This window comes from Saccopteryx leptura, chromosome 1, assembly GCF_036850995.1.
Source record: "Saccopteryx leptura isolate mSacLep1 chromosome 1, mSacLep1_pri_phased_curated, whole genome shotgun sequence".
In the NCBI taxonomy this organism is placed as follows: Eukaryota; Metazoa; Chordata; class Mammalia; order Chiroptera; family Emballonuridae; genus Saccopteryx; species Saccopteryx leptura.
The window spans coordinates 190,675,100-190,691,011 of NC_089503.1; the positions used below are offsets into that span (position 1 = coordinate 190,675,100).

The 15,912-nt window shown below is 38.3% G+C and overlaps 1 protein-coding gene across 6 annotated transcripts in view; it reads left to right on the plus strand.

Annotated features, from left to right (window-relative positions):
- RGS7 (regulator of G protein signaling 7) overlaps positions 1–15,912 on the plus strand; it is a 422,952-nt gene that overhangs the window by 394,065 nt on the left and 12,975 nt on the right. For all 6 annotated transcript variants that reach the window (XM_066383468.1, XM_066383487.1, XM_066383510.1 and 3 more), the window contains 3 exons: positions 9,147–9,257; positions 10,796–10,921; positions 15,281–15,467. In XM_066383468.1, the coding sequence (XP_066239565.1) occupies positions 9,147–9,257; positions 10,796–10,921; positions 15,281–15,467 (424 nt within the window). The remainder of the gene's footprint in view (positions 1–9,146; positions 9,258–10,795; positions 10,922–15,280; positions 15,468–15,912) is intronic.

Consider the following 15,912-nt stretch of genomic DNA (forward strand, 5'->3'; position numbering starts at 1 on the left):
TTGTAAAGTTTCTGTTGAGAAATCTGATGATAATCAAACCCACGAAGACCTAGAAATAACACAACTGAAAACTGGAGGCAGACAAAACCAAGTCTAGACTCAATGAACTCTACAAATAAAACACCCAAACACAGACAATGAGAAGACAAAAAAGTGCAATCCAAATGAAAACACAAGAAAAACCTTCAGGAGATGAACTGATTGATATGGAAATAATTAAACTTCCAGATGCAGAGTTCAAAATAATGATTGTAAGGATGCTTAGGGATCTTAGAACAACAATGGATGGTCATTATGAACACCTAAATAAAGAAATAGCAAGTATAAAAAAGAATCAGTTGTAGATGACAAATACAATATCAGAAATAAAGACCACAATGGAAGGAATTAAAAACAGGATAGACAGAGCTGAGGATCGAATCAGCGAGTTGGAGGACAACTGGAATGAAGGCATGAAAGCAGAGAAGAAGAAAGAAAAGAGACTCAAAAAGTCTGAGGAAACTCTTAGAGAGCTCTGTGACAATATGAAGAGAAATAACATCCACATCATAGGGGTTCCTGAAGAAGAAGAAAAAGAACAAGGGACAGAGTCTTTGTTCAATCATATCATAGCTAAAAACTTCCCTAAATTAATGCAGGAGAAACTCTCACAAGTTCAAGAAGCACAGAGGACTCCATTAAAGAGAAACCCAAAGAAACCTACACCAAGATACATCATAATTAAAATACCAAAGCTAAGCGATTAAGAGAAAATATTAAAAGCTGCAAGAGAAAAAAAAGTTATCATTTACAAAGGAGCCACCATAAGGATGACATTTGACTTCTCAACAGAAACACTTGAGGCCAGAAGGGAATGGCAAGAAATATTCAAAGTAATGCAGAACAAGAATCTAAAAGCAAGACTACTTTATTTAGCAAGGCTATTGTTTAAAACTGAAAGACAAATAAAAAGCTTCCCATACAAAAAACAACTGAAGGAATTCATTACAACCAAACCAATGCTGCAGGAAATATTAAGGGGCCTGGTGTAAACAGATCAAAGTGGGAAAAAAAATATAGCAAAAAAAGGAATACACCTTTAAAGAAAAAAATGGCAATAAACAACTACATATCAATAATAACCTTAAATGTAAATGGATTAAATGATCCAATCAAAAGACATAGGGTAGCTGTGTGGATAAGAAAACAGGACCCATACATATGCTCTCTACAAGAGACACACCTTAGAAAAAAAGATACACATAGATTGAAGGTAAAAGGATGGAAAAAATCATTTCATGCAAATGGAAATGAAAAAAAAGCTGGGGTAGCAATACTTATATCGGACAAATTGGACTTTAAAACAAAGGATATAGTAAGAGATAAAGAAGGCCACTATATAATGATAAAGGGAGTAATCCAACAGGAAGATATAACTATTATAAATATCTATGCACCTAATATAGGAGCACCTAAATATATTATATAAAGCAGAGTTTGATGGATTTAAAGTTTGAGATGAACAGCAATACTATAATAGTAGGGGATTTCAATTCCCCACTAACATCACTAGATAGATCCTCAAGAAAGAAAATTAACAAAGAAACAGCAGACTTATTGGACACACTAGATCAACTCAATTTAATAGATATCTTCAGAACCTTTCACCCTAAAGCAGCAGAATATACATTTTTTTCAAGTGCTCATGGTACATTCTCTAGGATAGATCACATGTTACGGCACAAAAGTGTTCTCAACAAATTTAAGAAGATTGAAATCATATGAAGCACTTTCTCCGATCACAACAGCATGAAACTAGAAATGAACCACAACAAAAAAGCTCAAAAATTCTCAAACACATGGAAACTAAATAGCAGGTTGTTAAATAATGAATGGATTAAGAATGAGATCAAAGAAGAAATAAAAAAATTCCTAGAAACGAATGACAATGAGCATACAACATCTCAAAATTTATGGGACACAGCAAAAGCAGTACTAAGAGGAAGTTTATAGCACAACAGGCACATTTTAAGAAGGTAGAAAAAGCTCAAATAAACAACTTAACCCTGCATCTAAAAGAACTAGAAAAAGAACAGCAAGTAAAGACCAAATGTAGTAGAAGAAAGGAAATAATAAAGATTAGAGCAGATATAAATAACATAGAGGCTAAAGAAACAATACAGAGGATCAATGAAACTAGGTGCTGGTTCTTTGAAAAGGTATGCAAGATTGATGAACCTTTAACTAGACTCACCAAGAAAAAGAGACAGAGGACTCAAATAAATAAAATTAGAAATGGGAGTGGAGAAATAACAACTGACACAACAGAAATACAAAATATTGTAAGAAAATACTATGAAGAACTGTATGCCAAAAAACTAGACAACCTAGATGAAATGGACAAATTCCTTGAAACATACAATCTTCCAAAAATCAATCTGGAAGAATCAGAAAACCTAAACAGACCGATTACAACAAAGGAGATCGAAACAGTTATCAAAAAACTCCCAACAAAGAAAAGTCCAGGGCCCGATGGCTTCACAACAGAATTCTACCAAATATTCAAAGAAGAACTAACTCCTATCCTTCTCAAACTATTTCAAAAAATTCAAGAGGAAGGAAGACTTCCAAGCTCCTTTTATGAGGCAAGCATAATTCTGATTCCAAAACCAGGCAAAGACAACACAAAGAAAGAAAATTATAGGCCAATATCTCTGATGAATATAGATGCTAAAATCCTCAACCAAATATTAGCAAACCAGATCCAAGAATCTATGGAAAAAATCATACACCATGATCAAGTGGGATTTATTCTGGGGAGGCAAGGCTGGTACAATATTCTTAAATCAATCAATGTGATTCATCACATAAACCAAAAGAAGGAGAAAAACCATATGATAATTTTAATAGATTCAGAAAAAGCATTTGATAAAATCCAGCACCCATTCATGATCAAAATTCTCAGCAAAGTGGGAATACAGGGAATATACCTCAACATGATAAAAGCTATCTATGAGAAACCCACAGCCAACATCATACTCAATGGGCAAAAATTAAAAGCAATACCCTTAAGATCAGGAACAAGGCAGGGGTGCCCCCTTTCACCACTCTTATTCAACATAGTCCTGGAAGTCCTGGCCACAGCAATCAGACAAGAAAAAATAAAAGGCATTCAAGTTGGAAAAGAAGAAGTAAAACTATCATTATTGCCCTGGCCGGTTGGCTCAGCGGTAGAGCGTCGGCCTAGTGTACGGAGGACCCGGGTTCAATTCCCGGCCAGGGCACACAGGAGAAATGCCCATTTGCTTCTCCACCCCTCCACCGTGCTTTCCTCTCTGTCTCTCTCTTCCCCTCCCGCAGCCAAGGCTCCACTGGAGCAAAGATGGCCCAGGCGCTGGGGATGGCTCTGTGGCCTCGGCCTCAGGCGCTAGAGTGGCTTCGGTTGCAACATGACAACGCCCAGGATGGGCAGAGCATCGCCCCTTGCTGGGCAGAGCGTCGCCCTTGGGTGGGCGTGCTGGGTGGATCCCGGTCGGGCGCATGCGGGAGTCTGTCTGACTGTCTCTCCCTGTTTCCAGCTTCAGAAAAATAAAAAAAATAAAAAATAAAAAAAACAAAAACAAACAAACAACAAAAAAAAAACTATCATTATTTGCAGATGATATGATATTGTATATAGAAAACCCTAAAGTCTCAGTCAAAAAACTACTGGACCTGATAAATGAATTCAGCAAAGTAGCAGGATATAAAATCAATACTCAGAAATCACAGGCATTTTTATATGCCAACAATGAACAGTCAGAAAGAGAAATTAAGGAAACAATCCACTTCACAATTACAACCAAAAAAATAAAGTACCTAGGAGTAAACTTAACCAAGGAGACTAAAGACTTATACTCGGAAAATTACAAAGCATTGATAAAAGAAATCAAGGAAGATACAAACAAGTGGAAACATATACCATGCTCATGGTTAGGAAGAATAAACATCATTAAAATGTCTATATTACCCAAAGCGATCTATAAATTCAATGCAATACCAATTAAAGTACCAATGACATACTTTAAAGATATAGATCACATATTCCAAAAATTTATATGGAACCAAAAGAGAACACGAATAGCCTCAGCAATCTTAAAAAGGAAGAATAAAGTGGGAGGTATCACACTTCCTGATATCAAGTTATACTACAAGGCCATTGTACTCAAAACAGCCTGGTACTGCCATAAGAACAGGCATATAGATCAATGGAACAGAACAGAGAACCCAGAAATAAATCCACACTTCTATGGACAACTGATATTTGACAAAGGAGGTAAGGAAATACAATGGAGTAAAGACAGCCTCTTTAACAAATGGTGTTGGGAAAATTGGACAGCTACCTGCAAAAAAATGAAACTAGATCACCAGCTTACACCACTCACAAAAATAAACTCAAATGGATAAAAGACTTAAATGTAGGCCGTGAAACCATAAGCATCTTAGAAGAAAACATAGGCAGTAAGCTCTCCGACATCTCTTGTAGCAATCAATATATTTGCTGATTTATCTCCACGGGGAAATGAAATAAAAGAAAGGTAAACAAATGGGACTATATCAAACTAAAAAGCTTTTGCACAGCTAAAGACAACAAGAACAGAATAAAAAGACAAACTACACAATGAGAAAACATATTTGACAATACCTCTGATAAGGGGTTAATAATCAAGATTTATAAAGAACTTGTAAATCTCAACATCAGGAAGACAAACAATCCAATCAAAAAATAGGAAAAAGAAATGAATAGACACTTCTCCAAAGAGGACATTCAGATGGCCAATAGGCATATGAAAAATGCTCAACATCACTAATCATTAGAGAAATGCAAATTAAAACCACAATGATATATCACCTCACACCAGTCAGAATGGCGCTCATCAACAAAACAACACAGAATAAGTGCTGTCGAGGATGTGAAGAAAAGGGAACCCTCCTGCACTGCTGGTGGGAATGCAGACTGGTGCAGCCACTGTGGAAAACAATATGGAGATTCCTCAAAAAACTGAAAATCAAACTGCCTTTTGTCCCAGCTATCCCACTGTTAGGAATATACCCCAAGGACACCAAAGAATGGCTCTAAAAGGAGAAATGCACCCCCATGTTTGTGGCAGCATTGTTCACAATAGCGAAGATCTGGAAACAGCCCAAGTGTCCGTCAGAGGATGAGTGGATTAAAAAGCTTTGGTACATATATACTATGGAATACTACTCAGCCATAAGAAATGATGACATCGGATCATTTACAATAACATGGATGGACCTTGATAACATTATACGGAGTGAAATAAGTAAATCAGAAAAAACTAAGAACTATATGAATCCATACATAGATGGGACTTAAAAATGAGACTCAGAGACATGAACAAGAATGTGATGGCAACGGGTGTGGGGGGGTGGGGGAGGGGGCGAGGAAGGAAAGAGGGAGTGGGGGAGGGGAGGGGAGGGGCACAAAGAAAACCAGATAGAAGGTGACAGAAGACAATTTGACTTTGGGGGAAGGTATACAGCACAATCAAATGTCAAAATAATCTGGAGATGTTTTCTCTCAACATATGTACACTGATTTATCAATGTCACTGCATTAAATTTAATAAATAAATAAATAAATAAATAAATAAATAAATAAAAAGAAATCTGATGATAATCTAATGGGCCTTTCTTTATATGTTGTATTCTTTTTTTCCCTGGCTGCCTTGAGAATTTTTTCTTTGTCTTTGGTTTGTGCCAATTTCATTATGATGTGCCTTGGAGTAGGTTTGTTGGAGTTAAGAAAACTCAGAGTTCTGTTTGCTTCTTGAATTTGAGGCTTTAGTTCTTTCCACAGGCTTGGGAAGTTCTCATCTATTGTTTGTTTGAATATGTTCTCCATTCCATTTTCTCTCTCTTCTCCCTCTGATATAGTATTCTTAAGTTATTCTTTTTGATGGAGTCAGCCAATTCATGTAGGGCTTTCTAATTTTTTAAAATTTTTGAGTCTCTTTCTTCTTCTCTTTGTTGTGCCTCAAGTTGATTGTCTTCTATTTCACTAATCCTACCTTCTATCTGGCCTGTTCTATTAGCTAAGTTTGTTACCTCATTTTTCAGCTCGTGAATTGAGTTTTTCATCTCTGTTTGATTTGTTTTTATAATTTCAATTTCCTTGGTAATATATTCTTTGTGTTCATTGAATTGTTTTCTGAGCTCCCTAAATTGCCTTTCTGTGTTTTCTTGTATATCTCTGAGTATTTTTAGGATTTCTATTTTAAAATCTCTGTCATTTAGCTCCAAGGCTTCCAATATATTAAATTTTTTTTCCATAGATTTTTCCTCATCTATCTGTACTACGTCTCTGTCTTTTGTATCCATGATATTTGATTTCCTTTTCCTTAATGGCATCGGAGGGTGGTTTTGTTGATAGTATTAATGAGAATTAATAAAGAATAAAAAGTTAAAAAATAAAAAAGAATAAAAAAATTATTATTCCCCACCCTTTTTTTTCCTCTCCTCTCCTCTCCCCTCCTTCTTGAAAAAATCTTGTGGTGAACTGTGAATTATATTGTGCTAAATAGAACAAAAACTACCTATAATGGAGGGCCTCAGTTGGGGAGAAGTGATAAAGGGGCAAAAAAGGGGGTTTGGACCCACAAAATGCAAAAAAGGAAAAAATTTGGGTCAAGCATGAAATGATTTTCTTTTAGGTGATGGTTGACTAAGAGATATGATGAGAGGAATAAAAGGGAAACAGGAAAAAAGGGGGGGAAATTACTATTGTATTTAGTGGAGCAAGAACTAGATAAAATGGAGAGCCGGGCTTGGGAGCACTGCTAGTGAGTTTAAAAAGCAAAGTAAAGAACCCCCAAAGTGCCACAAAGAAAAATTTGAGTCCCAGATAAAATAATTTGTTCGTGATTGAGGATTGAATGAGAGGAAAAGTAAAGGAGAAAAGAAGAAACTAATATAGAGGGAGAAAAAAAAAGAAAGAGGAAAACACAAAAAGAAGAAAAAAGAATAAAGAGAGAGAGAGAGAGTTAAGGGTTTTGGAGTGCAACCCTCATAGAGAGAAAGGAAGAAGAAAGAAAAGATAATGGGAGATGAAACACTTATGGGTAGTGTAGTTCAAGGAGAGGAGAGAGTAAGACCAGCAGAGAATTAAACGACCAAATTGGAAGAGGAAGAAAATAATCAAGACAAGAAGATAAGAGAAACAAATGAACAAATATAGTAAAATGGGATAGGTTATAAAGTCTGTGGATTATTCTTGATTTGGAGAGGTTATCTTCTTGCTCTTTCTTTTCTCTCCCTCTTCCTGGTCAGTGACTCTGTACCCCAGGTTTTGTCCCTGTGGCACGCTTAGGTAGAGGTTCGCAGTTGATAAGTCTCTATGGCAATGTCATATATTGGGCTTCAGTCTCGTTGGCAGTCGAGGCTCATTAGCATTTGCAGGCTCTGCCAATGAGAGAGTCTGCATTCCCAGAGCCTCTCTCCTAGTCTTTTCTTCCTAAATTAGCAGCCTGATGATCCAGCTATGGGGTTGCTGCCTCTGCCTGGAGAGTAAGAGGCTCAAAGAGCTGGCAAATCCTCACTCTGTTCCCATTCAACGCAGGTCTCTGGGTAAGGCTAAATCAGTCAAAACCCCTAGCATAATCAGGCGGGACTTCAGCCCCCACAAAGACCTCTGACTCTGCCCCTCTTCCAGGAACACAGGCGCCCACTCCCAGGGGAATCTCTCGCCCACTATCTGTGCTTGCCGACCAAGATATCTGGCCAGCCACCTCTCACTCCTGGTTAGGTGCCCCGCCCGCATGGAAAAGTTCCAGCACAGGAAATTTTGCTCCCATCCACTCCCCGTGTGCTGCTTTTGGGGGTGCAGGGGTGACCCTGAGATTCTGGTTTCGGCCCACACAAAGGCCTCTGACTCTGCCCCTCTGTCCAGGAACACGGGCGGCCACTCCTGGGGCTCTAGGAGGAATCTCTTGCCCTCTATCTGTGTGCGCCGACCAGGAGATCAGGGCAGATGGCTGTCCCAAGTGCCTTTCTTTGTCTGGATTTGGCATGAGCGTTAGCTTGTGTTGACTGGGTTGCCACAAGCACAGTTTTTCCTTGGCTTGGATGTCCGTGCCACAGCCAGGTTTGGACGTTTGTGCTGCAATCTGGTTCTATTCACACCCTATGCCCGCCTTAGTTCCTATACTCTCAGTTCCCAGTGAAAGCAGCCCTTATTTAGGTTAGTGAGGAAGGCAGAGTGTTTCTTCCTCCTTATTTCCTTTGGGGTTGATTATATATTTAGTCAATTTTTCACTTAATCATACCTTCGTGTTTAGTGTGGAACTTCTGGAGGCTCCAAGGATAGATTTTTCTGTCTCTGGTTGAAGATCTTGTTGAATTTTGGGGGAGATTTATCAGGATCACTCCTTACGGTGCCATTTCTCTGACGTCACTCCTCTTTTTTAAGTTTTAAATAAAGATTTTTAGAAAAAAAATTTGACCCCCAGTCATGTGGCTCAGTGGATAGAGCATCATCCTGGCATGCCAAGGTTGTAGTTTTGATCCCTGGGCAAGGCACATAGAAGAAGCAACCAGTGAATGCACAACTAAATGGAACAACTAAGTGGAACAATGAGTTAATGCTTCTTGCTCTCTCTTTCTTTCTCTCTTTCTTTCCCTCCCCTCTCCCTTTCTTTCTCCCTTCTTCTCTCTCACTCTTCTTAAATGAATGGAAAATTTAAAAAAAAATGTCCACTAATTCCCCTTTTACCTAATTTCTATAAATACCTTTGAAAAAATTCCTTTAAATCCTCTTTTTCAAATTGATTAAATCAGTTCAGCTGCTGGTGCACTGGGCGACCAGGAATTGGCACTGACCCTTGGCACAGCCCTCCACATACTGCCCACCCCTTTGGCTTTATTGTGATGGGGGGATATTGAGTCATATGGTTTAGGCAGGAGGAAAGTGGAATCTTTAGCTCCATTTGTCTTCTAAGAAGCGCGATAAGTTGATGCATATTGAAATGTGAAAACTGTCATTGGACTTCATTCTATAAGCAAGCAAGGATTCCTTGGCCAGACATTTTTATATTGTATCCTCACTTTGGAATGGATAGAACCTCAGCCAGACAACTAAGGAAGATGAACCTGTTTCTTTTCTCTAGTCTTCTAAGTTACACGGAACAGTATTTAGAATATGACCCATTTTTTGTGCCACTTGACCCTTCCAACCCATGGCTGTCTGACGATACTACCTTCTGGGAACTTGAAGCAAGGTAAGTGACAGTTTCTCTTCCCTCAAAATATTTCACTAATTTCAGGGTTTGGGTTAAATAGAAAAAAATCCTAGAGCTGAGTAATTATAAAGGTAAATTTACTCTATGTTGCCATTAGCCCATAGTATTAAATTTGTATTATAAAGGTAATGGTTTTTGAACCTTAGATATTTGTATTTGTATTAATATTGCATTCCCAAAAGACTGGCACAAAATAGAGATATAGAGGTTTTAAGATAGACTAGTCAGAGTTGGGATCTTCAGTTGTTTAAATTTAGTTCATTGTTTTAGCACTCTTAAGAATCAAAATAGTCACAAAGGCTCTTGTATCCAAATAAAATGAATGCTAAATCCACACTTAATTAAGCCCAAAGTAAGTATGACAATATATTCAAGTTTAAAACAAAATGAACTGACAAGAGACAGACAAGGTTTTTTCTTAGGAAAACCAAAACATAATTTAGGACTCCCTGATTTTTGATGAGCTACAGAAAAATTATATTATCAATATTGCCAGTGATAAAAGGATTATTACATATCACTTTATAAAATGAGTAAACGAGTGTTTAGTATTCTGTAGCACTTCCCTAGATTGGACTCATGGACCTTCTCATACAGAACTCTCAATCCATAAGACCTAGATTTTATAGACAAGGAAGCTAGAAACTCAAAATGTTGTTACTCCACCAAGATTAGGTCACACATTTAACTGACAGTAGACTCCTAAGCTAGAATTTAGGCTTTTTGGTTCCCAATGCATTTCTCCCAGGGCAGCATACCACCATGAGACTATTGTGCATAGTGGCTAAGAAATTGGACTGCAGGGTCAGACTGTCCACAGTTTACCCCTTGTTACTTGTCTGACATTGGCAAGTTTGTAACCCTCTTTGTGCTGCAAATTCATCATCTACAAAATGAGAATTATAAAAGTACCAGTCCCATTAAGTTGTTAAGAAAAACTGAATCCAACTAGAGCACTTAACACTTGATACTCAATATACCTTAGACTTGATCCCTATCTTACTCCACACTCATATATCAGGAAGAATCATCAATCTGAGATTTAATTTTTTTTTTTTATTAAGTGAGAGGCAGGAAGGCCTTTCGCCAAGCCCCCTACTAGGCAATGCTCTGCCCATCTGGGCCGCTGCTCCGTTGTTCAGAAACCAAGCTATTTTAATGTCTGAGGCAAGGCCATGGAGCCATCCTCAGCACCTGAGGCCAACTTTGCTCAAACCATTCAAGCCATGGCTGTGGGAGGGGAAGAAAGAAAAATACAGATTGGTGGAGGTGGAGAAGCATATGGTCGCTTCTCCTGTGTGCCCTGACCTAGAATCGAACATGGAACTTCCACACCCTGGGCCAAAGCTCTACCGCTGAGCCAACCAGCCAGGGCTGAGATTTAATTGTCCTGAAAGTTAAGTTAAAGATGGGAATGCCAAGACATATATGATTCTGAGAGGAAATATAATAGCAGAAACACAGTTTGTAATGATTTAATGAAAGGAATGTGTTTGCCTTTGTTTTATCTCCTATAGCAAAGAACCAAGCCAGCAGAGGGTAAAACGGTGGGGATTTGGCATGGATGAAGCATTGAAAGACCCAGTTGGAAGAGAACAGTTTCTTAAATTTCTAGAGTCAGAATTCAGCTCAGAAAACTTAAGGTAAGACATGATTTTTAGACCTTATATACTAGAAGGCAGAGATACCTACCTATCGTGAGTCTGGTTATTTAGGACTTAATAGCTCAGTGACTCTCCCCACCCCAACATCATGATGATAATATGAACCCATTGAATTTCTGCCACCTGATGGAAGGGGGGGGGAAGGTAACTAAGGCAAAGGCTATCCAACAGTATCAATTCCTCATAGTGGTTTATTGTTACGCTGTCTCTTAATCTTTTTACTATATAAATTCTTTGCATTGGAAATGGACTCCATAAAAAAAGTGTAATATCTATCTATACTACTGTTTGGCAAAGTGGAAAATGGCCAATAATATGTATGCAGTTAAACAAAATCAACTCTTTTTCAATACTGGTCTTTTTTGGACACCGCTTCTCAAATAGGGTCTAGAAAAAGAGATTGGGTGCTTGTAGCAAATAACTTGAGACAGATCTATGGGAGCAGCTCATTTTATTGCACATGAAATATACTTCCAGGGCAGTTAAGAGAACACCACATTCAGCCATTAGTGAGAGAGGGGTATGCATTCTGCCCATCTTCTGTAAACATCATCCTCACGTATTTTTGAAATTGTTCTAACTTGAAAGACTCCTGGAAATTAAATTTTTTAATGTGAGACACTACAATACATCTTAAATGGCTCTGTTTAAGATCATTGGAGTGAGTGATAACTTTCCACTACATAAAACTTTTTTCCATGAGCTCTTTCACTCATTATTCTTTTGAAACAGGATATCCGAATTTCCTTACCCATGACATATGCCATCCTGTGAAATTCATTTACTGAAAGATCTCAGCATTCATTCATTTTCATTGGGACTAAGCAGTGCTAGGCATTGTCACATTCTTTTCAGGGGATTTAACAGATTCCAGTCACAAAACATTCAGGGATTTGTAGAACTTTGACAGATGTCCCCTGGATTAAGTGAAGTGACCACAGACAAAACCTGAGGGAATTTAATCATATACGTGTGCCTGCCATGAATTGTTGGATTGCAGCTTTCTGTTCTCCTTCAAGTTTATGAGAGCTACAGTTACTAAAGGTGTTTATTGAGCTTCCTAAATAACATTTTCTATACTGAGGTCATATCATCAATTATTGAGTATAAGAATGTATAAACTAAAGCAGAGATAAAGGATATTTTTAGCATTACAATGGATTGGAAAGTGAAGTTTTCTCTAATTCTCCAAGACTTTTTTAAAAATGCTAACGTGAGGATCATGGTGAAGAAGTATGTCATGCTTTATCACATTTAATCATCATAACAAAAATAAAATGGAAATATTCTCACCCCACTCTACAAATAAGCAAAATTTGTTTGGAGAAGGTTAAGCATGTTGTCCAAGTCAGATTGCTAATAAATGCATCCTAGGCTTTCTATAAATGAGTAGTGGCCACTGCTTCTCACGGCTTATGCCTCAGTGTTCAGGGTCACAGGCTGAGGGAGACAAAATGATCTAGTTAGCCAACATAGCTAATTGTACTTAAGTAAGTCTCAATGCATCTTACCTAAGCCATACCTCTAAGTACCTGTTATATGGAGGTATGGCACTCATATGACCAATCTCCTCAAATATTAGCACAGAAAAGAAGAGTCAAGAAAGACTGCTGTTGATAACTACTCATTCCTCAGATACAACCTACACTGTTTATCAGTCTCCATTTTCCTCCTTCCTTTTTCCCATGAAGCATGTAGAGTTAATACTTAGCCTAGAGTCAGGACTAAATAACTAGTAACATGAGTTTTATTTTTGAGTACCTAAAAATATGTCAGACATTTCAAAAATGCCCTTTACATCATTGATGTCATGTAATCTCATGGAAACCGAGTGAGCTAGACATTATCATCCTGTTTTACAGATGAAGAAATAGAGGCCCAAAGACATTAAGACACTGGCTCATATTCCTGCTACCATTTAATAAGGGGTGTAGGATTTTAACCAGTACCCTTTCCATTCTACTTAGTTATTACAATTACAGCCACATGCTGAGGATAAACAGGGCAGTGAGCTCTTAGGCATGGGAGGGAGTGGCTATGAGCCTGTCATCTGTTGCACATTAAGGGCAAAACCCCATATGAGTGTCATAACACTTATATGGGCAACCTTAAATACATGACATTTTCTTCATATTTTCAGTCTCCTATTCTCTGAAATGGGCAAATAGCTAAATCGCTTAGAATAGTGCCTGCACCTAGTTATCAGTGTAGATGTTGTTATTATTATCTTCTCAACTTTGTGATGACTTATCCATATGTCAAGTCCATTTAAGATGTCACTGCAGGCCCTGGCCGGTTGGTTCAATGGTAGAGCCTCAGCCTGGAGTGTGGATGTCCTGGGTGTGACTCCCAGTCAGGGCACACAGGAGAAGCGCCTATTTGCTTCTCCACCCCTCCCCCTCTTGCTTCTTTCTATCTTTCTCTCTCTTTCTCCTCTCTCTCTTTCTTTCTCCTCCCATCCTGCAGCCAAGGTCTGATTAGAGCGAGTTGACCCCGGGGAACTGAGGATGGCTCCATGGTCTCTGCCTCAGGTGCTAAAAAATGGCTCCAGTTGCAATGAAGCAAAGGCCCCAGATGAGCAGAACATCGCCCCCTAGTGGGCTTGCTGGGTGGATCCTGGTTGAGTTGCATACGGGAGTCCCTCTCTTCCTCCCCTCCTCTCACTAAAATAAAAATTTTAAAAAAAGAGATGTCACTGCCTCTGTAACAGCTTTCTAGAATGTCCTTTTCCAAGCCAGTGCTTGCCCCAGCAGAAGGACTTTTCTACCGTCTTCTCAGACTGTCTAGTTTGTGCTATTCCTTGAGAGTTCCACATGGGCTTCCTTGTATTGTGGCTACATAAATAGTTAGCTTTTTCTCAACTTGTTCTTTGAGGACAGATACTTTCTTTTGACTAATGTGTCAAAGTGTGCTGGGATGAACTTGAAAGAACATTAATTAGAACAGTTATGCTCCCTCAGATTGCATATGTTATTCCTGTTAGATTGCAGTGTTGAAATCTGTATTTGGGAGGAAAGGACCTTGAGCCTTCCCTTCTCAAAGCAATAGTGGTAGTTTCACGTGTACAGCATTGACTAAATGGGATTATCTACTGTTACATATACTATAAGAAAACAATGTCTAGAAACTGGAAATTCCCTGGAGCAAATAGTATTTGCTAGTCTTATTCTAGCTCAACTGCTTATTTCTGACCTCTCATTAATGACCAAGTTAAAACGGAAGAGTGACAAAGGTATTGCTTACTACCTCATACCTTTCTTAAGACTGTAACCTGTGGTAGCTTCTGTCTTCTGTGATCACACCAGCCCTTAGAGCAATGATAGTTCCTGTTGAGGATAATGTAGACCTAGTAGTTCCTCTCCCAAGTGTATCTTATATTAACAAATTATGATATGCGTGTTTATCTTTTTCACATTATTTCTAGGTCTAACCCAAAATACATAGTACAGAGCAACACTGAAAGAATGAAACTCACTGATACAATGTGACCCCTTCTTATTAGACTTTCCATTTGCTCTTATCGACCGAAACATATTCTGGCATTCTTTCCTCTAGCACACATATTCTATAAAGAAGTCTATGATATATATATATATATATATATATATATATATATATATATATATATATATATATTTATCTATTTCGATGTAAATCAATATGTATTTATTTTTTCAGAGCTTCTGGAGTGCCGCGGAGCCTTTGCAAATTTAAGCCTTTCAAACTGTTGCACGTGAAAGCTTTCTGCTTCTGTCATTCTATACCTCTCAGAATTAAAAGGCCTAAAATTAGTTACTTGCCCTGATTTCTCCAGCTAGTGCCTTTCCTAATCTCCGCCCAGACCTCTTTTAACTCCAGTAAAGCTTTGCTGCAATTCCCTTGCCGGGTAGAGCGAAAAATCCTCTCCCTACAAAACCTCATTGCTCAAATGGACAAAATATCCATTTGTATAATACAAGACTCCCTCCCCCAGTCATGGGCTGTGTGTCACTCAGCTTCACTGCCCTCCAAACTCCTCTTCCTTTCTGACAAATGGTTCTTTAGCAAGGGCGACTTTGCTCCAGTAATATTAAGGTTGCACAGAATCAGGGCTCTGGCCGTCCTGTTTTCAACAGAAAACACTTTAAAGACATTGTTTTCAATTATTTCCTTTCAGAAAATGTTATATCTTTGAATATAACTAATAATGAAAGGTCAATGAAGGCCTGGTATGGGAAGCCATGAGAGAAAGTGAGTCCATTGTTTTGTATCACTGTGCATTTCTTGACCACTTGACTTTCTAAGAATTTTTAGATTACAAAATAATCAGAGTAAAACTAGGTGTCACGCTCTGCATAGGTTCTGGCTAGCGGTGGAGGACTTGAAGAAAAGGCCAATTAGAGAAGTCCCCTCCCGAGTTCAAGAAATATGGCAAGAATTTCTGGCTCCAGGAGCCCCCAGTGCTATTAACTTGGATTCTAAGAGCTATGACAAAACCACACAGAACGTGAAGGAGCCTGGACGATACACATTTGAAGATGCTCAGGTGGGTATAGGGGTGGCCCTGCATTATGTCCAGAGGTGCTCCCGACAAGCTGATAGTTGAGATACTTTCATTTTGTTGTTATTAAAATTGGAAGCTATGTCTAATATTTCAGTTTGGGTAACTCTACATCTAATAGCTATTTCACAAGACTAGAAAGACCAAGAGCATTTATACTCCCTTGAGCTGTAACCAGCTGGAGCCAAATCCCCTTAAATTGGGCAAATAGCACTAAATTAAATGAATAAATCTTTTCCTTTGACGTCTTTGTCTACCAATATTTATCATCAGAATTCTAACTGATTAGGATTAAATTATTAAATATTTGCTGAATTTGTCACAGAGTAAGTTTTAAAAAGCATGCAAATTGGGAGATACAGCCTTTAAATAGCACAACATTTATTTTTTGATTTTGCCCCAGTCCAAAGTGGATGTGGTGACAAGTTTC